The following is a 26,572-nucleotide window of genomic DNA, read 5'->3' as shown; positions in this document are numbered from 1 at the left end:
AATTTCGTTAATATTCGGTATCCGCGGATTTTAAGATAATACTAATGGATGCGGAATTAGTTTCAGAAGCGGAGATCCATCCATTCAGACCAGTTGCCCGCAATGAAGTCTATGCACCATAGATTTGACTTACGGAGATTCTAGCGTTGGAACAATCATCCAGGTCGAGCACCGGTTTTAAACGGGACGCGAACACGATGTATAATTTATGTCGTTTTTCTGATATAATACCGATCGCACTTCTTTCCGCCGACGAAATCGTAGACCCTAAAGTCAGATTTTGCCTAATCTACTCAGGAATCGTCCGGATGCCGTCGTCGGAGATTGCCAAAATCTTCGATCTAGCACGTCCTTAACAGGGAAATGTAATAACATGAGAGAGTGAGTGTGTTGGTCGAGTGACGTTTTTGAAATAAATGCTCATTTCTCTAACCGCTATGTTCCTTTCTTCCTTCGAGGAAAACGAATTTGTGAAGGAAAATATAAAAAGAAAATCGAGCGTCACTTTCATTTCTAAATTTATCCGAACGAGTAGCAGCACGGGAGTTTACTTGGTTCTTTAGTGAGATTAGGAACGATCGTCGTGGACACGCGGGGGAAAAACATCACTCGTCTCTGTACATAGTGTAATTTAAAGGGGATAGTTTTCGTCTTTCAGGTATTTAATTGTAAATCTCATATCTAATCTTGCATATCAAAGACATCTCCGTGTCTTCGGCTTGGTTTCAAAACATATTTTTATAATTCACTCCGGACAATAATGTAGGCAAAATAAAAAATTGGATTCGAGCGTACGCTTTTCTCTCTTATTTTAAATATGTTCTGTGGTTTAAAAATTGGTTTGTAGTTTAGATTTTGCTAAAGATTCCAGTGTTGTTTACGAGCCGGCTGGTTAAATAACACAGCGGCTCGTCGGGAATTCGTGTAACTCCGTGTAAAATAACCCCGTCAAATTGACATGGTACAGTACTCGAATAGCTAGTTCATAAATCAAATTTGCTAAACGAAGTTAGAAAAAAATGCCGCAAATAATTAGAATAGTTTTCTCCTTCCCGACGACGATAATCTATTGTTATAACTTTTATTATAAACACCTTTTATAAATATATCTATATTTTGGTAATTTACTTTAACATAGAAAGGTTTGATTTAATTTTGAAAAAAATCCTGTAAAAATTATCCGATGATATTTTGTAACCGTTCCGAGAAAATTTAGATTCCATTCAATGATTCCTTGATGTCTTTTTGTTTTTTCCTTTAATCTAAAAAGAATTTATATATAAATTATTCTTCGGTGAATAAAGAATTGAATAATTAGTCGGTGTAGTGTATTATACGATCATTTTAAAGAATAAATAAGATAAAAGGAGATTTAATTCTTGGTGTATTTTGCAACATACGTATACAAAAACTCGTATTTCGTATCGGAATTTCTGAAATTTTTCTCGAGCTAATAAACGGCCGTTTACGAAATTTCGAAATCAAATTTAATTCGAAATAACGACACTAGGGGATATTTGGCACGTAATTCGTTCGCCTTTCGTTTCCCGAAATTACAACGGACACGGCGTAAATTTTCCAGATTAATTTTCACGATGGCAGCGCGCAAACCGTTTTCACAAAAACATCTGAAAACAAAACTATTTTCTCAATATCATCTGATTTAAAATTTCCTACAAATTTATTTCAAATAGCAATAGCTCACAAATCTTTTGTTTATCTTTAACAATTAAAAAATAATTCAAGTAAAAATTGTAACAATTTTTAAATCTAATAATATAAGAAGCAAGAAAAACTTTTTTTTTTTAAATCTGTTGTTAAAGATTTAACTTGATATCGTTTGTTGTTAATAATCCAACTTTAGCTGCACTAAAATGTAAAAAAATGAACCATAACCTGAACATTTCTCTCTTAAAACTAGTCGAAGAATCTATTATAGAAGGTTTTAAGTAGAAAATTACAATAAATAGATGCACGTTTTACCAATTTCTAAATTTTACCCTTTTTTTTTAATTACAAGCTATTTATATGTATATTATATATATATATATAATTTTTTCCATTAAAATCTTGGACGACGTTTCACAAATCTTTCGAGGCTACAATTATTTTCCTTTTTTTCTTTTAAATGAAAAAATGCATCCGAATTACAAATTAAGGTGCGATTTTGGTAGTGATGACGAACCTGTATCGTCAGCGCTTCCAAAATAAGGGAAAAAAGTATTGGTTTCGGGTGCAACACGTCAGCGTGCAACCGACATTTTGTTTTTTATATCGACGATTTATATATTATATATAATTTTTAATATAGTCTCTGATATTTATTTCTAGATACAAAAGTAACAGAGATGTGGGACAGAAAGCTTTCATTATTATACATAAAACTCTGCAACAGGCGCATTGTTTTTTTTTTCTAAATATTCCAAAGCTTCATATACCACAACAATCGTAACGGTGATCGAATACAGACGGAAAACAATCGAAAGTTTGAATTAATATATAGAATGATAAATTTATTTCAGATGTTTTTTTTTGTTTTTTTTCTACAAGACAATTTGTTTCTTCTCCCCCCTCGAACCAGATTAGAACACCAAACGTGGCATGACGGAAGAGTGCCCGACCTTTTATTTTCTTCCATGAAAATACAATATAAAATATCGGGAAATTTTTATTCCTCGGGGGAAACAAACAATTCTAACCGTGCAAGTGTAACTTTTATTTAGAGACGGCCTCTGGCGTTAAAACAAAAAATAAAGGGGGAAAACACTACCATAACACGCAATAAAGTCTCCCCATCTGTATCTTCTTACCTTTTTTTTTCTTTTTTTTAATTAAAATGTCATTACAGTACAAAACTATTATAACAATCACAGCAGAAATATTTAAGACATATACATAACATTTACCTCACCAGTTTAACAATAAAGGAAAGATGTATACAGAGGGAAGATAGGAACCAAGCTAAAAAATAATAATAATAAAAAAAAAACAAAATTACGGGGAAGGGAAGATACTCCGGCAACTGTTTTCTGTAGAGTAAGTGTTGTCCTGCCGCAAAGACTCTTTCTGGATGGATACTTCGCCGCTCGTCGGGTTGTCTAACTACAAAAACATAAAAATATTACCATAAGGGGTTATTATCCTGCTGTAGAGCAATAATTGGAACACCATACCTATGTTTTTTTTTTTGTTTTTTTTTTCTGAAATAAAACTTTGTACATTTAAATCTGATAATTTTTTTTTTCAAGAACACACAACAGCGAGAAAATTAAATATACACAAGACTTGAATAGTACTCGTCCAAGTTTACAGTTTGGTAAGTTGATGACATGCAAGCCTCATACTAGAGAGAAGTATTAAGAGAAGAAAACAAGGAGAGTAAGCATTTTTTTAGATGATGACAAGATGTGTTGATGGACCCATGCCTGAATGTAACTAACAATATGAAATTAAATAAGTTTGATCTGAACTGTTTTAAAAAGTACAAGCTTTTTTGTTTAAAGTTTTCTTGCAATTCATTCCGAGAAGGTCGCAGCCAAGCATCTGCCCATAATCCCAATGTTAGTTGTTTTAGGCTTACAAAGTTAATCTGTAGCATGGTGCAAGCCGTTATTTTGAAGTTTTAAATTACGGAATTTCCATTACTTTTTCTTTAGTGTGAAAAATCCGTGGCGTTTGTGTTCGTCTTTTTTGTCTCCCTCTCCCTTGGCCGGTAGCGTCTGGGAGTGTGACGGTCCCGCTCCCTCTCCCTCTCCGGAAGCGGCCTGTAGCTTCTCTATCCACACATTGACTTCTTCCTACAAAATTCGAAGAACAAATTTATTTTGGCAAAAATTCTCTTATTCCGTTTCTCATTTTTGATTGTAAATTTTGCCTTACCTCGTCTTTAGCTTGGAACAGATATTCGCCACCATTGGATAATCTGAAAGAAATGGGGATATTTTGTATTTGCTTAACTGTACATATAAATTGATCATACAAAATTCTAAATTGTTTTGAATATTCTAAATAAACATTAGTTTTAATATAAAGTAAATTCAAACACAACTTTAACAAACAAGACACAGGCTTGTTTGTCAAAAACAGTTATGCAAAAATATTTTGTTGTCACCAGTGTTCACTTATATAGAAAAATAGTTCTCGTGTAGAAAAAACAAGCATAGACAACAATTGGTACTTACTTCAGCCTGAATACGTGTTTCTTCTTGGTGTAATCTGTGGCGACATCGGCCGTACTTCCTTTCATGTCTATGGGTGTTTCTCCGTGATAATAGCTGTCTGGTTTCTGTAATTTGTATATAAATATTTAAATGACTTTTATATTAATTCATGTGTAGATAAAAACATACAACATATCTGAAAATACCTGTTTGAAATGTTTCTGATCCTTGTAAGCATACAAAAGACTACCACGCAGCACAACGTATATTTTATCCCAAGATCTGTAATTGTATTATTTTCCTAATTAGTATTCTGATATTTTATTTTATTTTTAAGAAAAATAGAAAATCCGACCTATTGGAAGCCTTCTTTGTCGTAGATTCCCATTCATGTTTTCTGACAAGGAGACCTTCAAACTGCAATTCCTCCTCAACGGGACTGGCAGCAAGGCTTGTCTTTTCTAATGAATAAAAAATAAATTTAACAATTTAGTTAAATCCGTGTTTGCAGATCAAACATCTTTAAACACAAAATTGCCCTGAAATGCCAAAGATCCAAAAGCAGTTCAAAGTACAACATTTTCCCACACTTTTATCCATAATATTTAACAGGAAATGAAGCTACAGTGTTGCAAGACACCACCACCAGAAGGAAAAATTTAGTCCCAAAGCAGTTATTGTTTTGAATTTACCTGGCACTGGTGTGCTAGTTTCTATATCTTCAGCTACCTGTTTCTTCTTTTTCCAGCTACCGAACGGAGAAGTGGAGCGAGAACGTTGTTTTTTCTTTTCTCTCTCCAGTGTTGAAACTTTTGAATTAAAAGTTTAATCAGATTGTACGGAATTAAATATTTGAAATTTTAATTCTTCTTATAATTTCATTATTACCCTTTGTATGCTCTATTATTAACCTAATTTATAATTATTATAAAAACCAATATAACTGCAGTATATCCAACCAAAATTCTTGTGTGTGAAAATAAAGTATTTAAGAGCCAATTTCATATGATGGAAAACTGGCTGCATACACTATCTAAATTGGCTTTTAAGTATTTTCTTTTGTTTTTAAAATTTAATTATTAAATTTATCAAAATACTCAAAGTTCTAATTTATTATACAGAATAGAACAGTTAAAATACTGTATAAACTGATAATCTGGTAAATTAACTTTTTATCATTCAATTTAATGATCAAAATCAACATGGAATTTGACACAATTGACATATCAAATTAAAATATCCTTCACAGTGATAAATAAAACACAAAAATCTTTCCTTTTAATCAAAAGGTTGTTTCTTTTTTAACTCTAATAAAAAAAAAAAGAATTAATTCTACATTAATTTGTAACAATTATTAATTATCCTTCCTATATTAATATTATCCTATATATTAAATTTAGGAAACATAAAAACTTTACACTGTATTATTTATACTTATGCATAAGTGTTGGTTGGTAGGTTATGGGTTTTTGGCGCATGGGTCACAAAGGCCAAGCTCCGCCCGCATAAAGTATTTCCCAACTAAATATTTTTACTCTAAAATCCAATAATCTTCTATATAAAGCTGAAAAACTGGGAATTTTCTGTCATGGTATGCCAAAAATGGCCACTAGAGGGCACCCCCTAGCTATTATTTAAATTAACAATATAAATTATTTTATACTTTTACATTTTAATACTTGGCATATTATTATTTTTATTTGTAATTTAGTATGCCCTGATGCTTGCATCAGGCCTTCCAACTTGTTTAAATTAATAAAATCTAAATATTTGAATTTTATTAATTGCAAATACAAATCCTATGATTATAAACTAATATAATATGCAATTTGCTCAAAACAGTCTATGTTCACTCTCAAAGCAACTCATTTGTTCATCTTCACTACAACTGATATTTATGCAGGATATTTACTACCTAAATAAAAATTTTAAGAATCTAAATGAATTATCACAAGTTTTAAGAAGTATTCAAATTAAAATAAACACTACTATGTAAAAGAGAATAATAATATAAAAAAAAATCTAATGAATTCTTTAAATCTCCTAATAAATTTTAAGCATTCTGGATAGCAAAAAGTTATTCAGGTTTTCAATTAAACATTACTAGGACATTGCATGACTTTGATGTATTGTGATAGAAATGAAGTGGAACCTGGAAAAAACAGATCCTTACATTTGCTGCACATGGAAGAGGCATCCTTGCACCTGATGGTTGTGCAGAGACAATCTAATAAGAAAGCAATCAGTGTTGATTGCTTTGTTGTTGTATTCTGTTCATTTATCATGGCCATTTTCTGTTAGGTGAGCTCAATTACTTCAGGGAGCATGGACATTGTCAATTTGACATAGAAGACATGCTAACAACCTTGGGACATCACTTTGTCATGCATGCTCATGCTATGACTTGCATCTTGAAAATGAAGTTGTGGACCTCTATTTTTTTTTTTATTACATTTTTAAATTCTTTATCATAATTAATGGAAAATGAAAGTGTTATCAAAATCAAATGATCAAATTTTGAGAACAAATGCAATTCTGTAAGCAAAAGAGGCTTTGCAACACTCCACCTCAAAAACTGATGATGACTTTCCACTTATACTACAGAATGAAAAGTCTATTAAAATATTTGTAAATATTTACTCTTAGAATTCATTGGTATGTTATAGGAAACTAAAGAGCATCAAAATCCAACAAAATGTAAATACAACATTAAAAGAATTACCCCAAAATTTGTATAATGTAATTCTACACTCACCTTCTGGTTTTGGTTCTGCTGCCGCTTCTTGTTCACCATTCACTACTGGCTGTTCAGGTTCTGCTTCAACTGCAACTTCTCCATCAGTCCTGTAAAAAATAAATTTAAATTTTACTTAATTTAATAGTATGAGACTATTTTCATTTTATAGTTAAAAAAAAAAATTAAAATACCTGTCAGTTTTAGTTGGTGTTTCCTGTAATGGAATTTGTGGAACCATTTTTGCTAGTTCTTCTTGCCTCTGTCTTTCTAGTTCTTCTTCTCTACGTTTTAATTCTTTTAATTCAAACTATATCAAAAGTTAATGGAAATATTTAGAAAGCTTAAATAACTAAAATTTCAATAGAGTTTTTGTCAAGATGCTTTTATTTAAAACACAATTCTTTTGCATTTCAATTGGGTTTTTAATTCTGTAAACTGAGATTTAAAGCAAGCAAGTTTGTAACAATATCTCTCAACTATATTACATATTAAAGTAGATTAGTTTTTAATTTTTATTAACTAAGGTTAAAAACAAAACTAGAAATATCTTCAAAATTGCGGTAGAAATTATGAATCAATTACAAACTATATTATTATTTATAATTATACAAAACAAAAATTCAATTTCTATTAAAGTTAGTACAGAGCTTTGTTTTAATCTAATAAAAAAATTACAGAATATAAAAAAAGTTAAGTAATTGATGTTTCTTTAAAAACAGAATCATTTGTTATATTTATGTAAACCAAAATAAAGATATATATATATATATATATTTTTAATGAATGAACAAAATGTTGTTCAGCCTTCATTAAAACAATTCTAAAAAAATATATTGACAAAGTATTAGGAAAAAATATCTAAAACAATTCTTGTTTGTAAATTAACTAAGTGGATTTAGACAAGCTGTTTTTCCTAATAATCAAAATAATATTTAATAAATAAACTGAATGAAATCCAACACAATTCTAATTGATGAAATGCATGAGTATATATGTGATAAACCAATAGTTATCTAAATAGAAGTCTGTCATTTTTAATTATCAATATTTGAATATATTGTTTTTGATATGCAAGTTAAAAAAGTCTTAATTAAAATATTTTAAAATGTAACAAAACATTCTACTCAAATATATTAAAAATATTTTTTTTTCTCGTTTCATTTGATCCAAAAAAAGTGGTACAAAATTGAATAGGTAATACAAAAAACAGAAAAAATAAAGTGTAGCGTTCAGTATTTATAGAAAATGAGGCAATACGTAATTATATCATTATCATAAAATATAAGTCTCTACAAAAAAATTTTAAAAAATAAATTTATAGTTGTAATTTTTTAATTAATTTTATTTATTTGTCACTTGATAATATTGCATTGTTTTTGATTTCACAAAAAAATTTGGATCTATACACAATAGTTATCTGCAATTTCTAATTTTTAAATCTACTAAAACTGTTTTCCTCAATCACAAAAAGATGTATAGTTAAATGAATTTACCATGAATAAAATAATGCAAAAATAAAATGGTAAAAATTTATTTACTAGAATTAAAATTTAGAATCCCTCTATATATATATATATATTATTTCAATGTTGTTAACAAATGGTAAACAGAAAGAAAGAGAAAAGCAAAGTATAACTGCAAGGATAAATTGAAAACATTAAACTCATTAAACTGTCAAAAACTGAAATGCTAAGATGACAACATCAAGATGCTGCTTTGCTTTCGCTATCTTACAATATTTCAGTCTCTTTTTGTAATATACAAAGAAGAAAACTGAATTGTAATTTTATGGTTATTTAATTGTATGTTCACAATAAAATGGAAGAAACATTTCTTATTTTTTCATTATTATTATTGTAAATTTTTGTTTAGAAAAAGAAAAAAGCTAAAAATTCAGAGAAATTTAACTTAAACTGTTTTAAGGCTAAAGTTTATTATCCAAAATCAACTTTATATGAAAATTTTTAGATCTCATGTCTTTAGTGATATTTATCTCTATTATTTGAAGAAAAATGAATAATTTTGCAATTACAAAATCATATTTTAATTAATATTCTGTATTTGAATGTTCATTTATATATTTTCTCTTTAACAGAAAATTGATTTCAAGAATTCAAATTTTCATATAAAGTCTAATCTAACCTGATTGAAGTATTTTATCATTATACACAATATCAAGAAATTTAATTCTATCAGTTATGTAAAAATTACACTATTTACTTTAAAAGATTTATATCAAATTACTTTAACAAAAACAATTTGTCTTTTATCAATTTGATATGAATCATAAAACAAGATTTCTGAAAGACAAAAGAATCAGAACTGCCTATTACAAAACACTATTAACTGTTTATTAAATTACATATTTTGAAATGAAGTGAATTTATATAATAAAAACAGGAATAATAGATGTAAAAACCTAAAACGATGTTTTGTATTAATATACAGTATTTCAAAAACAGTTAAACTTTATCTGATAAAAAAATATTACAGTAATAAAAAATTATTACTGTAAAAAAAGGTATGATGATTAAATTACACAAAATTCTAGTACTTTTAGATGTTAAAATCATCATTCAAAAGTTAATTTTGTTAAAAATGTAGATTTTACCATGCCTTCACTATTTGCAAACATGATTAAATCTGTTATAAGAATAACTATTTTCATGCAAATTAGTGAAATGATAATTCTCTTGATATGCAAATCAAGAAGTTCAAACAAGCATGGAAAAAGATTCACCCCATCATAATAGCCGGAACGTCTCATATGTTCGTCCAGCATGTGATACGCTTGCTGACGATCTTCGTGTCCCCGAGAATGACGTTCTTGTTCTTTCAACTCAAGCTTAAATAAATTAGAGGAGATAGAAGTATTACAGAAAATAAGCAAAGAGAAAACTAAAGAATAATAATAATAAATCAATTATTAAACTTCCTATTAAATGGTTGACATGATTTTTCAGTATTCATCATTCTGCATATTAGAGTTTTGGTATTTTTTACTGTTTCAAATCTAGAACACACTGCAGATTGAAATTCATAGATTGACTTTTATGCATAGTAAGCTACAGTTTTAATTTATTTAAATGTTTCATAAATAAAAAGACTGTTTCAGTTTTAATAATGCAAAATTTGTAAAGAAATACATAGAAACTTACCGTTGTTAACCGTTCCAAAGCAGCAAACCTTTCTTCTTGAGCTGTTGCACTCTTTTCAAATGCTTCATGTTTCTTTATTAATTGTTCAACTTCATCAATAGTATGCTACAAAATAAAATAATAAATTTAACAATTTAACATAAAAATTAAAAAATTATTTCTTTCTGAAATATAATTTTACAAACCCCTAATTCTTGACTAAGCAGATATGGTTCTTGTGCAACCAACCAGGCTTCAGCAACTGCAGCATCTCTAGCAAACTGATACACTTCAAGGACTAAAAAAAACAGAAAAATATAACAGTTAGATAATATCATACAATAATGTTTGGATATAGAAATATTGAATATTCTGATTTTACTACTTACTTAGTTGTAAATGTTCCCATCTTTCTTCCCATCGATCCATCATTGAAGTTCTCTGATTTGTTAATGCCAACAATTTTTCTTTTATCTGTAAGAAAAATGTATAATAATAATTAATGTACTTAATATTATAACAAAGAAAAGATTTAATAAAATTAAAATAGTATATTTACCTCATTTGAAGCATAATGGTTTCGTGCTAATAACTCTTTTCCAAGATTAATACATGTTGAAAGGTTATCTTCTCTAGCATCAATTTCTGCCTTCAAACTTTGATGATTGTTCATCAGTAACTCTACACCAGATACATCTCTGAAATTTTTAAGATATTAGTTATTATGTGAACAAAATTTATATAACAACAACACAAAGAAGGTTATTTTGAAAGAACCTTGGTTTTTCTGATGTATTCATTTGTCTTACAACATCTTCCATCCAGAGCATCAAATCACGAACCATATTGAGGAAACGGAACAAATCTCCAGTGTCGGCTAACTTACTTCTCCTGGCTTCACACATAGCTAACAACTTTTGCCAAGCTCCAACAACTTCTGCTTCTCGATTGGTTATCTCTTTGGCTTTTTCTCCAGCATATGCAGTTTGTAATTTAGCAGATTCTTCTTGTATTTGTTGAACCTTAAATAGATATTTAATTAATCAAATTTAATTTTGGTTTTTGTATAATAAATTTAAATTAATTTATTTAAAATTGTAAACTTACAGCTGTGCCAAGAGTTTGAAGATCATGTTCAAAACCAGCATGTTTCCTTTGTAAACTTGAAACACTAACAGCATCTCTACCAAGTTCATCAGACATTGCATTTTGTTTTTCCTATAATGTATAGAAAATAAATAAAACATGTTCAATCTAGATGATGACAAAATTAATTTATATTAGATTGATATTTACCAATATACGACCATAGACATCCTTACAGTCATGAAAGAACCTATGTAGCTGCCAAGATGCAGCTAACATTTGAGTGCGTGTATCAATTAATTCTAACAGATCAGCCCATGCTTCATTTAATGCATCTTTCCATTGGGCAATTGTTGCACTATCCGAATGTCCTGATGCTATCTGGAAATCTGCACTCTCATTAACTATGGCAACACGTTCAGTGCCAATTACTTCAGTGTCACGAGCAAATTCCTTAAACCTGTCTCTGAGCATCTAAAATAAAAATATCACATGAATAAATGTATACTCATATATTAATTAAGATATTTTAAAAATAGGTAAAATAATAAAAGAACCATTATAAGGTGTTTATTAGATCAGGTGTTAAAAACTGTATTGTTTAAACATTTATACTAAAACAGTTAATTATAAATATAACTTTTAATATTATTATGAACAGAAATATTGCTTTATATTTTTCTCTATTTAGTTTGTATGCAATGCATTTCTTTTTTTAATTTAATAACATGTGCTTAAAACTAAAATTAAATATATTCAGAAGTATCTTGGGTCCAATTAGGAATTCAATAATCTCATAAATCTTATTTTATTCACTACACATTTTTTAATTTACTTAAATCAGACAGAAAAAAATAAAATAACTAACTTATAATATCAACTGATTAGACAGTGTATGTTTGTAAAGTTAAACAAATTACTAACAAGTTAGTTGTAAAGTAATAATTCTGCTCAGTGCACATGCTTGAAGTTGACATTGTTTTAAACAAAACTCTAACAAAATTCACCAAGGAAAGAGTTTGTTTGCATTGTGAAGAAAATGGTGTCTGGTGATATTGATGTTTATAAATCAACTTAAGTGAATTAAAAGATAAAATGATAACTTGATTTTAGAAACAGCAATTTTTTTGTTGTATGTCAAATGTTCAGCAAAAGTAAGGAATATGATAATATCATTTTCATTTAAGTTGTTAAACTTTATGAATGTACCCATACTAACTTTGCATAACTTGGAGAAATGTTTTGAAAAATTATATAGCAATTTAAAATTTCTTGACAATAGAGAAATCATAACAAAATTACAAATTAATGAGTATTTTCAACATCCTATCTTACCAACTGCAATAATGTAATGCACAGTCTTTGTGATACTGTGCATTATATTACTTTAGTCAGTAAATTACTAGAGACTGTACATTGCTGTATATTGTATTATCTTAAAATATTTTTAGCTCATTTCCTGTAATAATAAATTCAGCAGTAAAACTACTAAATTTCAGTAAAATTTTTTAGAGCTAATCATATTGTGTACATTACAGTAATTTATTACAAGATATAATAAGATATACCATATCATCAAAATTATTATTGATTTAATTTTAGAAAAAAAATTACCTAACCAAGTTTTAAATTATAATAAATTAAAACAGAACATAAAATATTCATTAAAATGAAACACACCCTTCATCAAAGCTATTAAATATTAATCAAGAAGAAATTAGAATTCTAAAAATTGTTTTATATTACATTGAAAGAACAGGATAACAAAAATGAAGTAAAATTTTAAATTTATCTTTACTTTTGATAAGATGAAAAGATATTTAAACAATAATGTAAGTTCAAATAAATTTCAATATTTGTTATTATTCATTATCCAAATAGTGAAAATTAAGATTAATATTTTTAAGACAAGATTGCTTTGATATTTCTTGATCTAATGTGTTGATAAAAATTCAAAAAGGCATTAATTATAATATTGAAAAGTATCTCTACTGACGTAAAATAAAATATTGCATTAAATTTCTATTAATGAAGATGCAATAGGAAATGAAATTTTAGAAAAAGATATCAATATATCATTACAAGAAAACTATGAAAGTGAAAAAGAATTAGATTAAACAGTAAATATAACAGCAGATTTTGAAATTCAAACAACAAAAAGACATAAAATTTACCTAATTCCTGAATTACATTTTCAACATACTAAATTAGTTAATAGAAAACAAAACAAAGTCTTTGTCTTAAAACCTCTCTTAGAATGAAAAGCATCTTGAAATAAAAAAAACTTACAAATTCTATAGATTCAAGAAAAAATCTCTTCCAACATTTAAGGACTACAATCATAAATAGCATTCAGCCGTTGAAGAAAAATCAGATAAAATTTTTTCTCGATTTTCAGTTATTTTATGCTCTGCATAAGTTTTTTTATTACTATCACACCAATATTTTTTATCAATTTCAGTTTAGAGATTAATAATGAACTTAGAATGTCCAGTATATGCGAATTGTTATAAATTAATAAATGAGAATCATAAAAATTCTAAAGGTGAATGCATATGGAAGACAAAATTAAGGTGATACTAAACACCAATGACTGCTGTCACTAATCCTCTCTTTTGATCTTGACAATTAAAATTGGTGATTAGCTGAACCTGTTGTGGACATTCAATGTACTTTTAATTTTGCCACTCATGCAACTAACTCAACAGATAATTTACGTCATTTATGAGAACAGTTATAAAAAACTATTAACGTCCAAATAGACTTAAATCATTTGTGAAGTCCGAATAATAATAATCATAAATTTTGAATTAATGTTTATAAATGAAATTTCTTCTTAAAAACAAGACAGTTGATTTTTAGGCTTAAAAAGTAAACAAAATATAAAATGCACAATTTATTGTATATTTAATAATTTTTAAATAACTTACTGTGACATGATCATAATCTTGACCAAGTTCATGAGAACCAGCAACAAGCTCTCTCTCTTGAATCCATTGCATCAAATCGTCTACTTCACGATTCAAACAGAACAATTTCAAAGCTTCTTCTAGTTTAGCTCTTCTTTCCAAGGCAAGATCTTTCAAACCAGCGTATAACTTATCAACTTGAGACTGTCTGATGGCAATCTGGTCACTGTAACAAAATATATTGGTATTATTATTATAATGATACTTTCTTTTGCAAAGAATAATAGTACATGGTAATATAAAATTATTTACCAATGCTTAATAAAAGTAATGATTATATCATATAAGGGTCGAGTTATAAACTCCATAACGTAACCGTATCCGTATACGTAAATGTTTGCTACACTGGATATCTATAGCAACAGTTATAAACTACCGTAAGGGCTTATCTGTATCCGTAAGGGAACAAACTCTTCTTACGGTTTACGGAGCAGTCCATTGTGAGCATGCGCAAAATCATCTATAGTTATTGCCAGATCTAACACTATAATTATTTATTCATTTTATCATTTTTCTATTTTTTTATGACCAAAGTAATTCTTATCTTAAAATTTTATATTATTTAGAAGTAGCATTGTCAGTCAAAAGTTACTTTTCAATCAATTTGTTACTTTTTGCTTGATCTGGCAACAACTATCATCATCGACTACGATTAGCGCATGCGCAGTTGGTCAATTTTCCGTATTGCTACCGTAAAAGTTTGATCGATCCAAACTTTTCTTACGGAATACGGTACGGCCATACGAATACGATACGGACTTTATAACCATGCTATACGGATACGCTTACAGCTATGGATACGGTACGGTTACGGTTACGTTACGGAGTTTATAACTCGACCCTAAGAGCTTTTAGCTTCAAAAATTGTTGAAAGTAATATCTCCAAAATTTCAATGGTAGTGTGAGATCCGACCCATGGGCAACCCAATTTGTTTTCTTTCTTCCAAATTTTAACAACTGTAACATATTTTGAATAAATTTATTACCTTACTGGGAAAAAAACCATCGTCAGAAAAACGAAATCAACTATCTCCCTTATATAAACATATTAAGTATCAAGTTACAACTCTCTCCTTTAACGTAAACATTCGGCCATCTAACAATAGCAGTCGCCTGCAAGTCTTAATGTTGACGATTAAAGTCCAACTTCGACGATCTATTGCAGCTCGGGACCACCTTTAACCTCACACCTGCTAAGACAATGGGTCACATGACGACTTGTCTCACGGCAAAACGTATAAAAAGCCTCCTCCTTCTTCAATCGGGGGGGGTCACCAATCGAACGAACAACGACAAAGTCGGACATCGAAGGCCCCCCTTCGCAGACCTCCTCCACCTTGTGCCACACCTCGCACCACCTTTCAGAAATTTAAGTCGGAAGTATCCATCCGATATTATCTCAGAGGTATGAAATATTATTGTGAACTCTCTCTCTCATCCACGAAGTTGAAGGATTTTTGTGTAAATTTTCTTTAGTTAGTTAGTTTAATAAACTCCTGTTTGTTTAGAATGGTGTTTTTACTCGACTGTACATCGTCTTATCGTCGACCCCTCTGACTCTCCTCCACTCGCGTAACGCATAACTGAACGTAACGCCATCCTTGACAAGAAAGTAGGTCACCGACCTGTGGCCATATCGGAGAGGCTTTTCCAACCTCCCCAGCGGCTCACAGTAGAGATAACATAGACTTATCACACTGCTACTGGTAACATTAAAATGATACTTCTGTCATCACAATGCAACTTTATTACTGGTATGCATTTCAGTACAAAAGACCTTCATCAGTCATACATAATATTTAGATATCTACAACAAAATAAATTTTGTTTACAATTAAAATAATACAAAAGTTGTATGAATACCAGTAGCAGTGTGATAAGTCTGTTATCTCTACCATTGAAATTTTGGAGATATTACTTTCAATGATCACAGTTCAAGTTGTTCAAATTTATAAAACATATCAATTTTAACTACATTTTTTTTTAATCAGTTCATTTAATATCCGAATAATTTGAAATATGAATTTTTAAATTCTTATTGTAGGAATATCATTGTAAATAGATAATTCATGATTTTTTATTTCAACAACAGAGGTAAATTTCTGTATGCAATAAAAGAAAATTTCTAAATTATTAATAAATAAGGCTACCTTTCAGGGTGTTCACTTGAAACTAATTGCTTAGCTACTTCTCCAAGTAGTCTCACTGTCTCTGCATAATCTTCAACAGCATTCTCCAAACTTTCATGCTTTTTCATTAGATTCTGTGCACTTATTTCATCTTTGCCCCTATCATCAACCATCATGTATAATTCCTGTTCACTCATCCATGCTTCTGCTTCGGAAGCATCAAAATAATACTGTAATAAATAGTAAATATACATATTAGAATTTTTGTTATAAAATAATTTATCTATCATTATGAAATTTATTTCATAACATAAGCACTTATGCTTGAATGTAATATAATTTTTTATTAGAGAAATAAACTACCTGATGGGCTTTCTCAGCTTCTAATAATTTTTCTTTTCTGTAGTCAATAGCTTTCTTCAATTCTTCCCATAGATGAGTTAATTCATCTATTAGACTTTGGAATTCTTTTGAATCTTCATGACCTTCACTTATTAACTTGCGACCATTTTCACACACACTGTAGATTCTTGGTTCGTGATTATCAATTTCAGTTCGCAGAGACTAAAAAATATTGAAAACAATCATTAAAAACTTCTGTTTAGCATATTTCTTTCAAAAGCTAAAGACAAAATATATACCTGATTTTTCTTTTTCAACATCTGAACGCTAAACAGACTATTACCATAGTCCTCAGAAGTTGCAAGAGGCATTTTTTCTTGAATCCATAGTTTTTCATCTTCCACATCTCTACGGAATTGATAGGCTTCTTTCTTTTTAAGAAGCTGTTCTTTTCGTTCCAAGAGAGGTGCTTGAAGACGTTGAAATCTTTAAAACACATTGAATTATTATTTCATAAGAAAAACAGTAAGATAATTATTTAAAATTTCTAATATTTTACCTGCTTTCAACAAATTCTTTTTTAGCTTTAATTTCTTCTGTTTTTTCAGGATCCATTCTTTCTAAATATTCTGCTTGTGACTGTAATTCTGTAACTTGTTTCGTCTTGATTGCCATCTGTGTTTCTATTGTCTAATGAATTAAAAATTAAATTCAGTATAATCATAATTAAAATTAAACCAGTATATTATAATTATTAAATATGAAATTAATAATTAATTATATTTGAATTTAAATATATTTAGGCTATGAATATACCTGCTGTTTTTGCAATATGAGATTGACGCTAGTCAAGTCTTGTCCAGTTTCTGCTGTCAATACTTGGTTTTCAAGTTCAGTAATCCAAGAATCAATATCATCACAAGTCTGTTCATACAATACTTGTCTATTTGCATCAAACAATTTCTCTCCTTTTTCTTTAGTTGTATTTTCCAATGCTTCAAACTGCTGTGATAATTCTGCTAAACGAGGTTCAATTATACTAGCCATTTCAGGTTTCTCTTTCATCAACTCATGTCCTTCCTATAAATTTTAAATTGTTAAAATATTGAATATTAACTTGCATTTCATTCAGAGAAATTTTAATTAATACATAATGAATGGACAGCTAAATAAAATTTATTAGCTAATTATAAAATTAGAACAAAAAAGAGTTAATATTTTTGATTGTAGTCATATTAATATAAAATATAAAAATTTTAACAAAAAGTTTTGATTCTATATTTTATATGTAAAAATTTTATTGTTCAATTTCTAAGAGAATATAACATTATTTTACAAAATTATTTTTAAAAATATCAAGTATTTAATGAGAAAAAATAAAATTCAAAGATTTTTGTAAATGATTATATAAATTGTCATGTGTGAAAATAATGTTTATACAACATAATTTACAAACACTACTTTATTACACAGAATACCTATAGTATATTAAATACTTGAGACACTATGCTGCATTGTATACAACATAATATATATTAAGTAATCTCTAATATAACAATTTTTTTACTTTGTTATAATATTCAGTTATCATTTTTAACAGTCCATTATCACTTAGATATATAGATATAACATAAAAAATTAAATTTAATAACCTGTTCCACTTTATACATTCGATCTTTGTTTGATGCTACCTCAGCATCAAATGCTTGATGACGCGTCCATTTACTATGTACAGTTTTAGCACTGCGATAAGTTTCATCTTGTGCAATAATATATTTTTCTTGTATCCATTCAGACAACTGCAAAGAGAAAATTTTAAATATAATTATTTCTTTAAAATCTACCAGTTTGTTTAAAGCTTCTGATTATTTGTATCTATTAAAGTAAAGTCATTTTATAATTTTTATATTACCTCTTCACAATTCTGCAAAAATTGTTGAATTTGTAATTCATCTTTCAATTTCTCCATTTGTTCTAAAGCTTTAGCACGATTAGCATTACGTCTAGAAAAAAAAATACAAAAAAATTTAATTTTTTAAAATTTAAACTATTTATTAATTTAAAATTTTTATTTTTATGATATAAACCTTTCACTAATATTTTCTGCTTTCTTGTTGACCTTGTCAGATGCAAAATGTCCTTCATCACAGAGTCTTTGTGCAAACTGTATGACTCCATTAATCTTTTCATCATTTGCTTCCATTGTTGTAAGGAAAGCTTCATGTCTCTTAATCAGATTTTCAGCTTGTTCAAGATTTGTCTTAAATAAAAAAAAAAAATTAAGCATATTTAGAAATTAAAATATAAATAAATCAAAACTCATGCAATTATCATACATACTGGTGTTTCATCTTTAGACAAATAATGCTCTTGTTGATTAAGAAGAACTTCAGTCTGCTTTGCATCACGTAAGAACATTTGCAGATTAAGACTCTGTGACAAAAGTTGCTGGCGGTTCTCCCACATTTGGTGAAGTTCTGCCCATCCATCTTGCAAAGCTTTCAATCTCTGAATAAAAAATTATAATTACAAAGAGTTAATATTTTTATAAATGAAAATTTCTTATCATCTAATAATTAACCTAACATTATAAAGAAATTTATGAACAAAATTTTTTAAATTTAGGAATATTTAATGAATTTTTTACTTTAAAAAATATGGAATGCTGCCAATCAAATATTTTAAGATGTGTTTAATGAATTCTTAATGGCATGACTATTTTAATATTTAATGAATCAGAACCAATAATACCTTCTTGTTTTTCTTTTTAATATAAAAACAAAGATAATTTTTACAATAAATAATTATTTCATTGTTAACTTAAATATATACATATTAAAAAAATGTTTCAAGTTTCTATTATATATTACAAAGAATAATATAACAAAATAATAATAATAAAATTTTGTTTTTTAAAATATTGATTATTATAATATTTTTCTTAAGCAGTAAGAAAAAATATTTTTTTGAACTTAAAATGTCTCTGTTAAATCAATATAAATTGCATGATATAGTTATGTACAAATATTTGCTAAGTAAGATACTAGTATAGTTTAATCATATAAATCAGGGATGGTAAACTTCTTTCAGTCTGCATGCCATATAGTGAGCATCTTTAAAAATATTTGTGCTTTGAATAATAATATTTTAAGAAATTAAATAATTTAATTAGAATAGACGTAAAGAAGCTGATTTAAAATTACTTACTTCTCTTAAGAACATGTACTGAGGATCAGTCTGATCTTGTGTAATTTTCTCTCCATATTCCATCATGTCATTGTAATCTACTGTATAATTATCAATTTCTTCTTTTATTTGTTGATGCTGACTCAATAACTTTTCAGCCTCTGCAAGATTTGATGGAATATCTTCTGAAGCTACATCTGTCTGTGTTTTTGTTAGCCATGTCTGGAAATGGTCAAGATCTCGCAAAAATCTGTGCAAGTCACCAGCTTCTTCCAACTTAGCATCTCTGTCTTTGAGCTAAACAAAGATTTGATGTTAAATATTTCATATATAGAATATCTTTTGCATTTATAAAAGACTTTACAAATAATTAAGGACACAAAATTATTTTTTAAAGTACTTATTTTTACCAATTGAGTAAGTTGCTCCCAAACAATTTTGATTTGCATAATTCTTTCTTGAATACTTTCTGCTTCCTAGGTAAAATAGAAGTAGTTACATTAAAATATTGCAAATATTTAAACAATTTAATTATATAAAAATATTTTTACCTCTGGATNAATGTTGAGTCGAATTAGTCTAGAATCGATTAATTTTATGAAAGAAAACCTTTCAAACAGCCGTAGTCCGTAAACTATGATTCCTACAAAATTGATTCATAAAGAACAGAACTTATCTACCGTCTTATAGGGGGATCTACTGTATTTCAAAAAAATTTTAATCAATGTTAGAATATTAAAAGTATTACAGACTTTTCTCTAAAATTCATAATACTGCATAATTAATACAGCTGCATTAAATTTTACAAATGACAATTGATAGATTGCTGTATTTTATATAATTTAAAACTTAGTTTAATCTTTTGGCATTTTGCAATACCTCCCTGTTGCATTTTATAATTCTTTATATAAACAATAAATATTAGTTTTTAAAATTAATCTGCACTATCAGTAAAAGAAGTAAACATCTGTAATAATTGTATAAACATTAAACAAAATAAAAAAATATATACAAAGTGATTACAATTTATAAAGTCTGATTTTGAGTGATTTTAAAATACAATCATACAATGCAGTAGAATATTAAGTCTTATGTGTAATACTTACTTATTAAATCTAAAATTGTAAAAAAAATGTAAAAATTAAAATTTGGCTGACAATATTTACATCAAAATATATTTTATTTATTTATATTTTGATGTAAAATTAAACTAATTTGATATAGTTTACAAAATTTAAAGAACTGCTTATGAACTTGGTCTTTAAGTATAGTATCAAAAAAATAAAAAATAAAAATTGACGAATAGTACTTGTGCATTATTTACATTTCTATTATACACACCCCACAAATTAAATCAACATTTCACTGTAATAGTTTTAATATTCTTATTATCAGCAGTTTATCTTTATTTAAATTGTAAAAGAAAAACTTAATACAATTTTTGAAAAACTGGAAGAACTACATGTTTTTAAGTACAAAATATCCCAATGGCATGCATTAACTTAGTGTTTCTCAAACTTTACCTTCTAGTAGACCTGTTTAATAAATTTTGATGTGCCATTTACCTAATTTATATACATTGCTGTCAATATATTGGCCTAGATCCACAAGAATCTGTGGAGTACACATTGTTGAAAAATCTGCTATCTGAATTATCTCAACTGCTTGGACATGAAAATTTCTACAATTTAGCACTACATACCCTGCAAAAATTTCAGTGTTTTCAGATGCTTTCAATGATGTCAAATAAAGAAAGCAGTTCAGTATCTCAGAATGGATAGATTTATGGGAGACGGCACCAACACCTGGAAATCTTGCTAAGAAGGATGACTCCCAGGAAGACATTTTACAGGAAACTGGCTGTATTTAGGTGTTAGATTTGTGAAGAAAACCTGAAAAACTTCATGTAGCCAGCCCATTAGTGAGATGCAAACCTGCAACCAACTACCAGTGTTTTATCCACTAAGACATTTGATGGGGCTAAGCCCATAAGAAAGCCAGTATTAATTACCATGCCCAGACCCAACTTGTGTTATTTTAAAATTTCAAATAATTTCAAAAAATTAAAATGTTTAAATGAAATTATTTAAATTATAAATGTATGTAATTTTTTGTATTAACTTTAGATTAAGTTAAATTATTTTAATTAAAGAAGTGTTTTAGAAGTTAGAGAAAATGGACATTGTAGGAAAAAAATTTCAATAATATGAAAATTTTNTTATTATTATTATTATTATTATTATTATTATTATTATTAACTGGTTCATAAATTATGGTTTTATTTTGTGTGCAATAACTTTTGAGGAAATTTTGGGTCTTGAAAATATTCTGCATGCCTTTTCATAAGTTGCATTGTACCACATTACTTCTTGCTGCCGGCAGAGAGCTACACATAGTTTACCTTATTGTGAGCAAAAAAAGTCAACAAATCAGCCAAGGAGGCAAATTCCCTGACTTTTTGACAATTTTTGTCAAATTCCTTGACTTTCCATGACTTTTTCTGAACACTAAAGAAAATCCCTGATTTTCTAGGTGTGTAGAAACTCTGTTCTAATTAAACAATAATAATGTTAATGGTGGCAACCACCATTTTAAATAAATTATTAATTCAAATGAATAGAGTTTACCATTAACACTCTGTAAACATGCTTTAAAAATCAACTGAAGATCACAAAATTTTTAAGCATGTAATTTACATTGAAATACAAGTTGATAATTCATGTTTTATATAAATATTACCTTTGATTAATTTGATTTTGTCGTGCTAATATTTCTTCTGAATTTGGATGTTCTACATGAAGTAATTGGCGAGCTAATTGATTTACTACAGCAACTCTTGATGCATTAGCATTCATTTCTTGTTCAAATCCTTCAAATCTATGTTTCATAACTTCTATATCTTCCATATCTCTGCTCATAACCATACTATCCAACATTTTTTCCTATATAAAAAGAAAATAATAATTTCAATAAAATTCAACAAGAGTTTTACAATTGTTAACCCTAATTTAATGCTAAATTTTGATTTTATATTAAAAAACTCAAAATCAGAATATTTACTTTATAGTAAATAATAAATTAAAACACATTTCTATAAAAATAGTTCTAATTCTGAAGATACAGCTAGAACTTGAACCATAAAAGTTTATTTTGAAAATTTCATTACTATTGAAAAGCACTATATTTATAATTGAAACAAAAGCTGAATCTAATGCAGTTGATCTAATTTTGTAATGTAATACTTCCAATTAAAATTCTGTTGCTGGGAGATTGTCTTAAAAATTTTTTCTCTTCAAATAGATAATAAAAACTTTTTGATATACAGTCGAACCCCCTATAATGTGTGTTCCTATAACGTAGCGAAAATATTGTAGCAACATTCATATAAAGGAGCTCCTAAAACGTCGTCGCTGACTCGTTTCGCGACAAGATTGATAGAATCTGGACCAATAGTGGATGAGCAGCCGAACTACTTTCCTCTGCCCTACGCCACGCTACGGAGCGACTAAATTGAGTTTGCTATCGTCTGTACAGTATTATATATAAATTAGGTACTGTACATATAATTATATATTAATTATATATAAATTAGGTACTGTATATATAATTATATATTAACTTAATTTATTGTAACTTTATTATAATTATATATATGCTTTCTGCCGCCTGGCAACACGCTACGGAGATTTTAGGCTAGTAAGTTGAGTTTATTATCGTCTGTACAGTATGTAAATTAGGTACCGTAAGTCTAATACAGCACTAATTTTATACATTTCTTGTGAAAGAAACACTTCTTATTCAACGGCCATAAAAATTATTTATATTAATGATGTCTCCAAAGGTCAAGTTATTTTTATGCGAAAAATTCGTTATTAGAAATCGCGGCCGTCGTTTAATGTGCTGTTCCGCGATGAAAACCAGCTTTAAGCAACGGCGTAGTCGAACGGTGCACACTCGGTAAGTAATCCTATAATTTTTTGTTTATAGCATAGTTTATACAGATTATTCCCAAAAAATTATACATGTTTTGGAAATGTTGAGTGGAATTAGTCTAGAATCGGTTAATTTTATAGAAGAAAACCTTTCAAACAGCCTTAGTCCGTAAACTTCACACCTATCGGGCTGTGATTGGCTCATGTATTTAATCATTCCTACAACATAAAATTCGATTAACGTGGAACGTATCTAAGCGTTATAGGGGGGGTCTACTGTATATTAATCTCCAATCAAAAATTTTAGTAGTACTATCAATTTAAAATGAAACATTAACATTAATTAAAGAATAAAAAAGTCTAATAGGTATAAATTTATCAAAAACCTTAGAAATACAGAGAAACACATATAACTGTTAACATATACGCTATTAATAGCAAAATAACGTTTTTAAATAATAAAATTAATACAAATGCTGCTAATACTAAAAATAAAAACACATATATTTTTAATGATCACATTTACCATCTACTTAGAAGTAGATGGCAAATGTGATCATTAAAAATATTATATAACAACAACAGAAGATTATGTAAAGGTTCTAATTTTACTACTCTAATTGAAGATTTTTATTTTTATATAAGTTCAATTCAACATAGTTACAAAAATTAATAAATAGCTAGAAAATAAAAGAAATGATTGGTTCATTTTAATTACTTAAAATGATACACATTAAAAAATAAAGCAGTCAAATTTAAACACTAGATGTTCAATATTGTAGCATAAACAGTATTATTTGCAAGATTTTCTAACAACAGAAAGAGAACAGCAGCAAATAATAACATATTTAAAACATTAGTATGTATTTGCTTACTAAGTTAAACAAAATGTTCCACAATAATAGAAATAAATAATGCCTTTATAACAGTCCAGCAAAAAACATTTAATTCTCTAAGAACGTTTTCGACCAATTTTAGCGGCCATCATCAGTTATTCCAATATTAAAAAGAACTGTTCTGGACTGTTGCTGGCATTATTTTTTTATATTATTGTGTTTTAGTTCCAGTAAGATTTTTTTTTATTACAAAATGTTCCATGTGACTACATATTATTCTACTATACTTTCAGAAATTACTTATAATTATAGTGTGTAATATTATATTATATCATCAAAATTTATAATTACTAAAAATAAACCTTTTTCTTTTGCAAATTGTTCTTTTTTTAATTTGTAAATTTTAGTAGTCTAATAATTTCAAATTTTGATGATATAATATTACACTCTATTTAATGATACCATTTCAAATTAAGTTTTAATTATATGAACACCAAGTTTTATAGATTACTTTTATTGAACTAAGGTAGCTTAGCTTGATTGCATAGGTTTCAATGTTTACAGAAACATTGAAACTTATGCAAACATTGAAACTTATGTAATTTTGATCAAAAAGCTTTTTTAAAAATTATTATTGTATTTTCAAGATATAGATATCTTGAAAATACAATAATAAAAAATAAAATCCTGTCTACCTACTAAACAATAGCTACAATAATTCAATATTTTATAAATATCTGACCTTTTCTTCAATCCATTGATTAACTCCATCAGCCTCATTGAAAAGTTTATAGAGAGATAAAGCATCAAGCAATCGTTGTTTCCTTAATTTTGCTAATTCAAGTAATTCTTTGTATCTTCTGTCAATGCTTGCAAGACGTTCTAATACTTCAGGTGCTTCTCGGTACTATATAAAAAATGATTTACAAAATATTAATAATTTAAATGTTCATATGTGTGCATGCAAGCTTAAAATTTTTATAAGAATTTATTGAAATTTTAAATGTATTCACAAATATTTCATATTTATAACATATTCAAAATATTTCAAACCTGAGTTCCAAGGTTTCCTGCTTGTTGGTGAAGAGCATCAATAATATTTGCATAGTTTTTCAATTCATCTGTCACATCCTAGATTGTTAATAAAATTTTATTTTAGATAAAAATAATACTCTGCTTTAAAGTATTGTAATATTAAAAATTTACTTTATGCTTTTTCAACAAAGATTGCACATTAGCTTCATCTCGACCAACACCTTCACTTGAAACTAATCTTAATATATCAAGCATCCATGTATCAACATCATCTGCATCAGCAAAGAACTAAAAGAAAATTTGCATTTAATTATAATAAAAAATAATAATAATAAATATTAAAATTGGTAGATAAATAAATACTTGATGATAATCAATGGCTTCAACCAATCTTCTAGTTCTTGCTGACTGCAATTCTTGAAGATGATCCCACATACTTTGAATTTCTCTAATTCTTTCTTGGATTTTATCTGAACCAAAGTGCTGTGCTGAAATTAAATCTTCTCCAACCTTAATAACTGCTACCAACTGTTGTTCATGAACTGCAATATCATCTTCCAGTGCCTGTTTAAAATATTAATAAAATTTTATTTAAATTCATGATATTTGATATAGTTAATTTTACACAAATTTTAATTTTTATAAAAATTGAAAAAACATACTTTGTTTTTACTGATTAAGAGATGGATTGTTGTTAAATCATGACCAATATCTTCAGAAGACAGAATTTGTTCTTTTTCTTTGATCCAAGCCTCCTCTTCTGCCATATCCCAATAAAATTGCCACAGCTTGCGTGATTCTTCCAATTTATTACGTCTATCAAGTGCCAATTGTACCAATTCTGAATAAGCTGCCTCAAGTTGCTGAATGCGTTCAATTACATACTGAGGATCACATGGACGATAAGCTATTTAAAATAATGATAAAATTTATTTTAAATATCCTAAGAGAATTATAAAATTAATGAAAATTATGAACCTATTTCATTACTTTCTTCTACTCAATCAATTATAATGCAAATCA

At 27.9% G+C, this 26,572-nt stretch overlaps 2 protein-coding genes across 3 annotated transcripts in view; one reads left to right on the top strand and one right to left on the bottom strand.

Moving 5' to 3' along the window:
- Positions 1 to 432, top strand: part of LOC111625446 (REST corepressor 3-like) — a 112,138-nt gene extending 111,706 nt beyond the window's left edge. For both annotated transcript variants that reach the window (XM_023368594.1, XM_023368593.1), the window contains one exon: positions 61 to 432. In XM_023368594.1, the coding sequence (XP_023224362.1) occupies positions 61 to 106 (46 nt within the window). In that variant the 3' untranslated portion in view covers positions 107 to 432. The remainder of the gene's footprint in view (positions 1 to 60) is intronic.
- Positions 433 to 2,315: 1,883 nt separating this feature from the next.
- Positions 2,316 to 26,572, bottom strand: part of LOC111625454 (spectrin beta chain-like) — a 123,289-nt gene continuing 99,032 nt past the window's right edge. The window contains exons 17-51 of the mRNA XM_023368603.1: positions 26,212 to 26,456; positions 25,913 to 26,113; positions 25,721 to 25,837; positions 25,568 to 25,645; positions 25,257 to 25,421; positions 22,485 to 22,688; positions 20,157 to 20,222; positions 19,768 to 20,043; positions 18,901 to 19,068; positions 18,648 to 18,820; positions 18,473 to 18,563; positions 18,213 to 18,359; positions 17,377 to 17,640; positions 17,120 to 17,250; positions 16,860 to 17,046; positions 16,582 to 16,782; positions 16,240 to 16,448; positions 14,051 to 14,255; positions 11,331 to 11,594; positions 11,142 to 11,252; positions 10,812 to 11,056; positions 10,594 to 10,732; positions 10,424 to 10,508; positions 10,241 to 10,332; positions 10,056 to 10,160; positions 9,638 to 9,742; positions 7,089 to 7,204; positions 6,916 to 7,004; positions 4,853 to 4,969; positions 4,516 to 4,621; positions 4,367 to 4,442; positions 4,182 to 4,285; positions 3,880 to 3,922; positions 3,646 to 3,797; positions 2,316 to 3,102 (exon numbers count right to left, since the gene is read on the bottom strand). Of these exons, the coding sequence (XP_023224371.1) occupies positions 3,099 to 3,102; positions 3,646 to 3,797; positions 3,880 to 3,922; positions 4,182 to 4,285; positions 4,367 to 4,442; positions 4,516 to 4,621; positions 4,853 to 4,969; positions 6,916 to 7,004; positions 7,089 to 7,204; positions 9,638 to 9,742; positions 10,056 to 10,160; positions 10,241 to 10,332; positions 10,424 to 10,508; positions 10,594 to 10,732; positions 10,812 to 11,056; positions 11,142 to 11,252; positions 11,331 to 11,594; positions 14,051 to 14,255; positions 16,240 to 16,448; positions 16,582 to 16,782; positions 16,860 to 17,046; positions 17,120 to 17,250; positions 17,377 to 17,640; positions 18,213 to 18,359; positions 18,473 to 18,563; positions 18,648 to 18,820; positions 18,901 to 19,068; positions 19,768 to 20,043; positions 20,157 to 20,222; positions 22,485 to 22,688; positions 25,257 to 25,421; positions 25,568 to 25,645; positions 25,721 to 25,837; positions 25,913 to 26,113; positions 26,212 to 26,456 (5,081 nt within the window). The 3' untranslated portion in view covers positions 2,316 to 3,098. The remainder of the gene's footprint in view (positions 3,103 to 3,645; positions 3,798 to 3,879; positions 3,923 to 4,181; positions 4,286 to 4,366; positions 4,443 to 4,515; positions 4,622 to 4,852; positions 4,970 to 6,915; positions 7,005 to 7,088; positions 7,205 to 9,637; positions 9,743 to 10,055; positions 10,161 to 10,240; positions 10,333 to 10,423; positions 10,509 to 10,593; positions 10,733 to 10,811; positions 11,057 to 11,141; positions 11,253 to 11,330; positions 11,595 to 14,050; positions 14,256 to 16,239; positions 16,449 to 16,581; positions 16,783 to 16,859; positions 17,047 to 17,119; positions 17,251 to 17,376; positions 17,641 to 18,212; positions 18,360 to 18,472; positions 18,564 to 18,647; positions 18,821 to 18,900; positions 19,069 to 19,767; positions 20,044 to 20,156; positions 20,223 to 22,484; positions 22,689 to 25,256; positions 25,422 to 25,567; positions 25,646 to 25,720; positions 25,838 to 25,912; positions 26,114 to 26,211; positions 26,457 to 26,572) is intronic.

The sequence above is a fragment of the Centruroides sculpturatus genome, unplaced genomic scaffold (assembly GCF_000671375.1).
Source record: "Centruroides sculpturatus isolate CEXI.00-Female unplaced genomic scaffold, Cexi_2.0 scaffold379, whole genome shotgun sequence".
NCBI lineage: Eukaryota > Metazoa > Arthropoda > Arachnida > Scorpiones > Buthidae > Centruroides > Centruroides sculpturatus.
The sequence above is the reverse complement of the archived record's forward strand: the minus strand, read 5'-3'. Positions and strand labels throughout refer to the sequence as shown.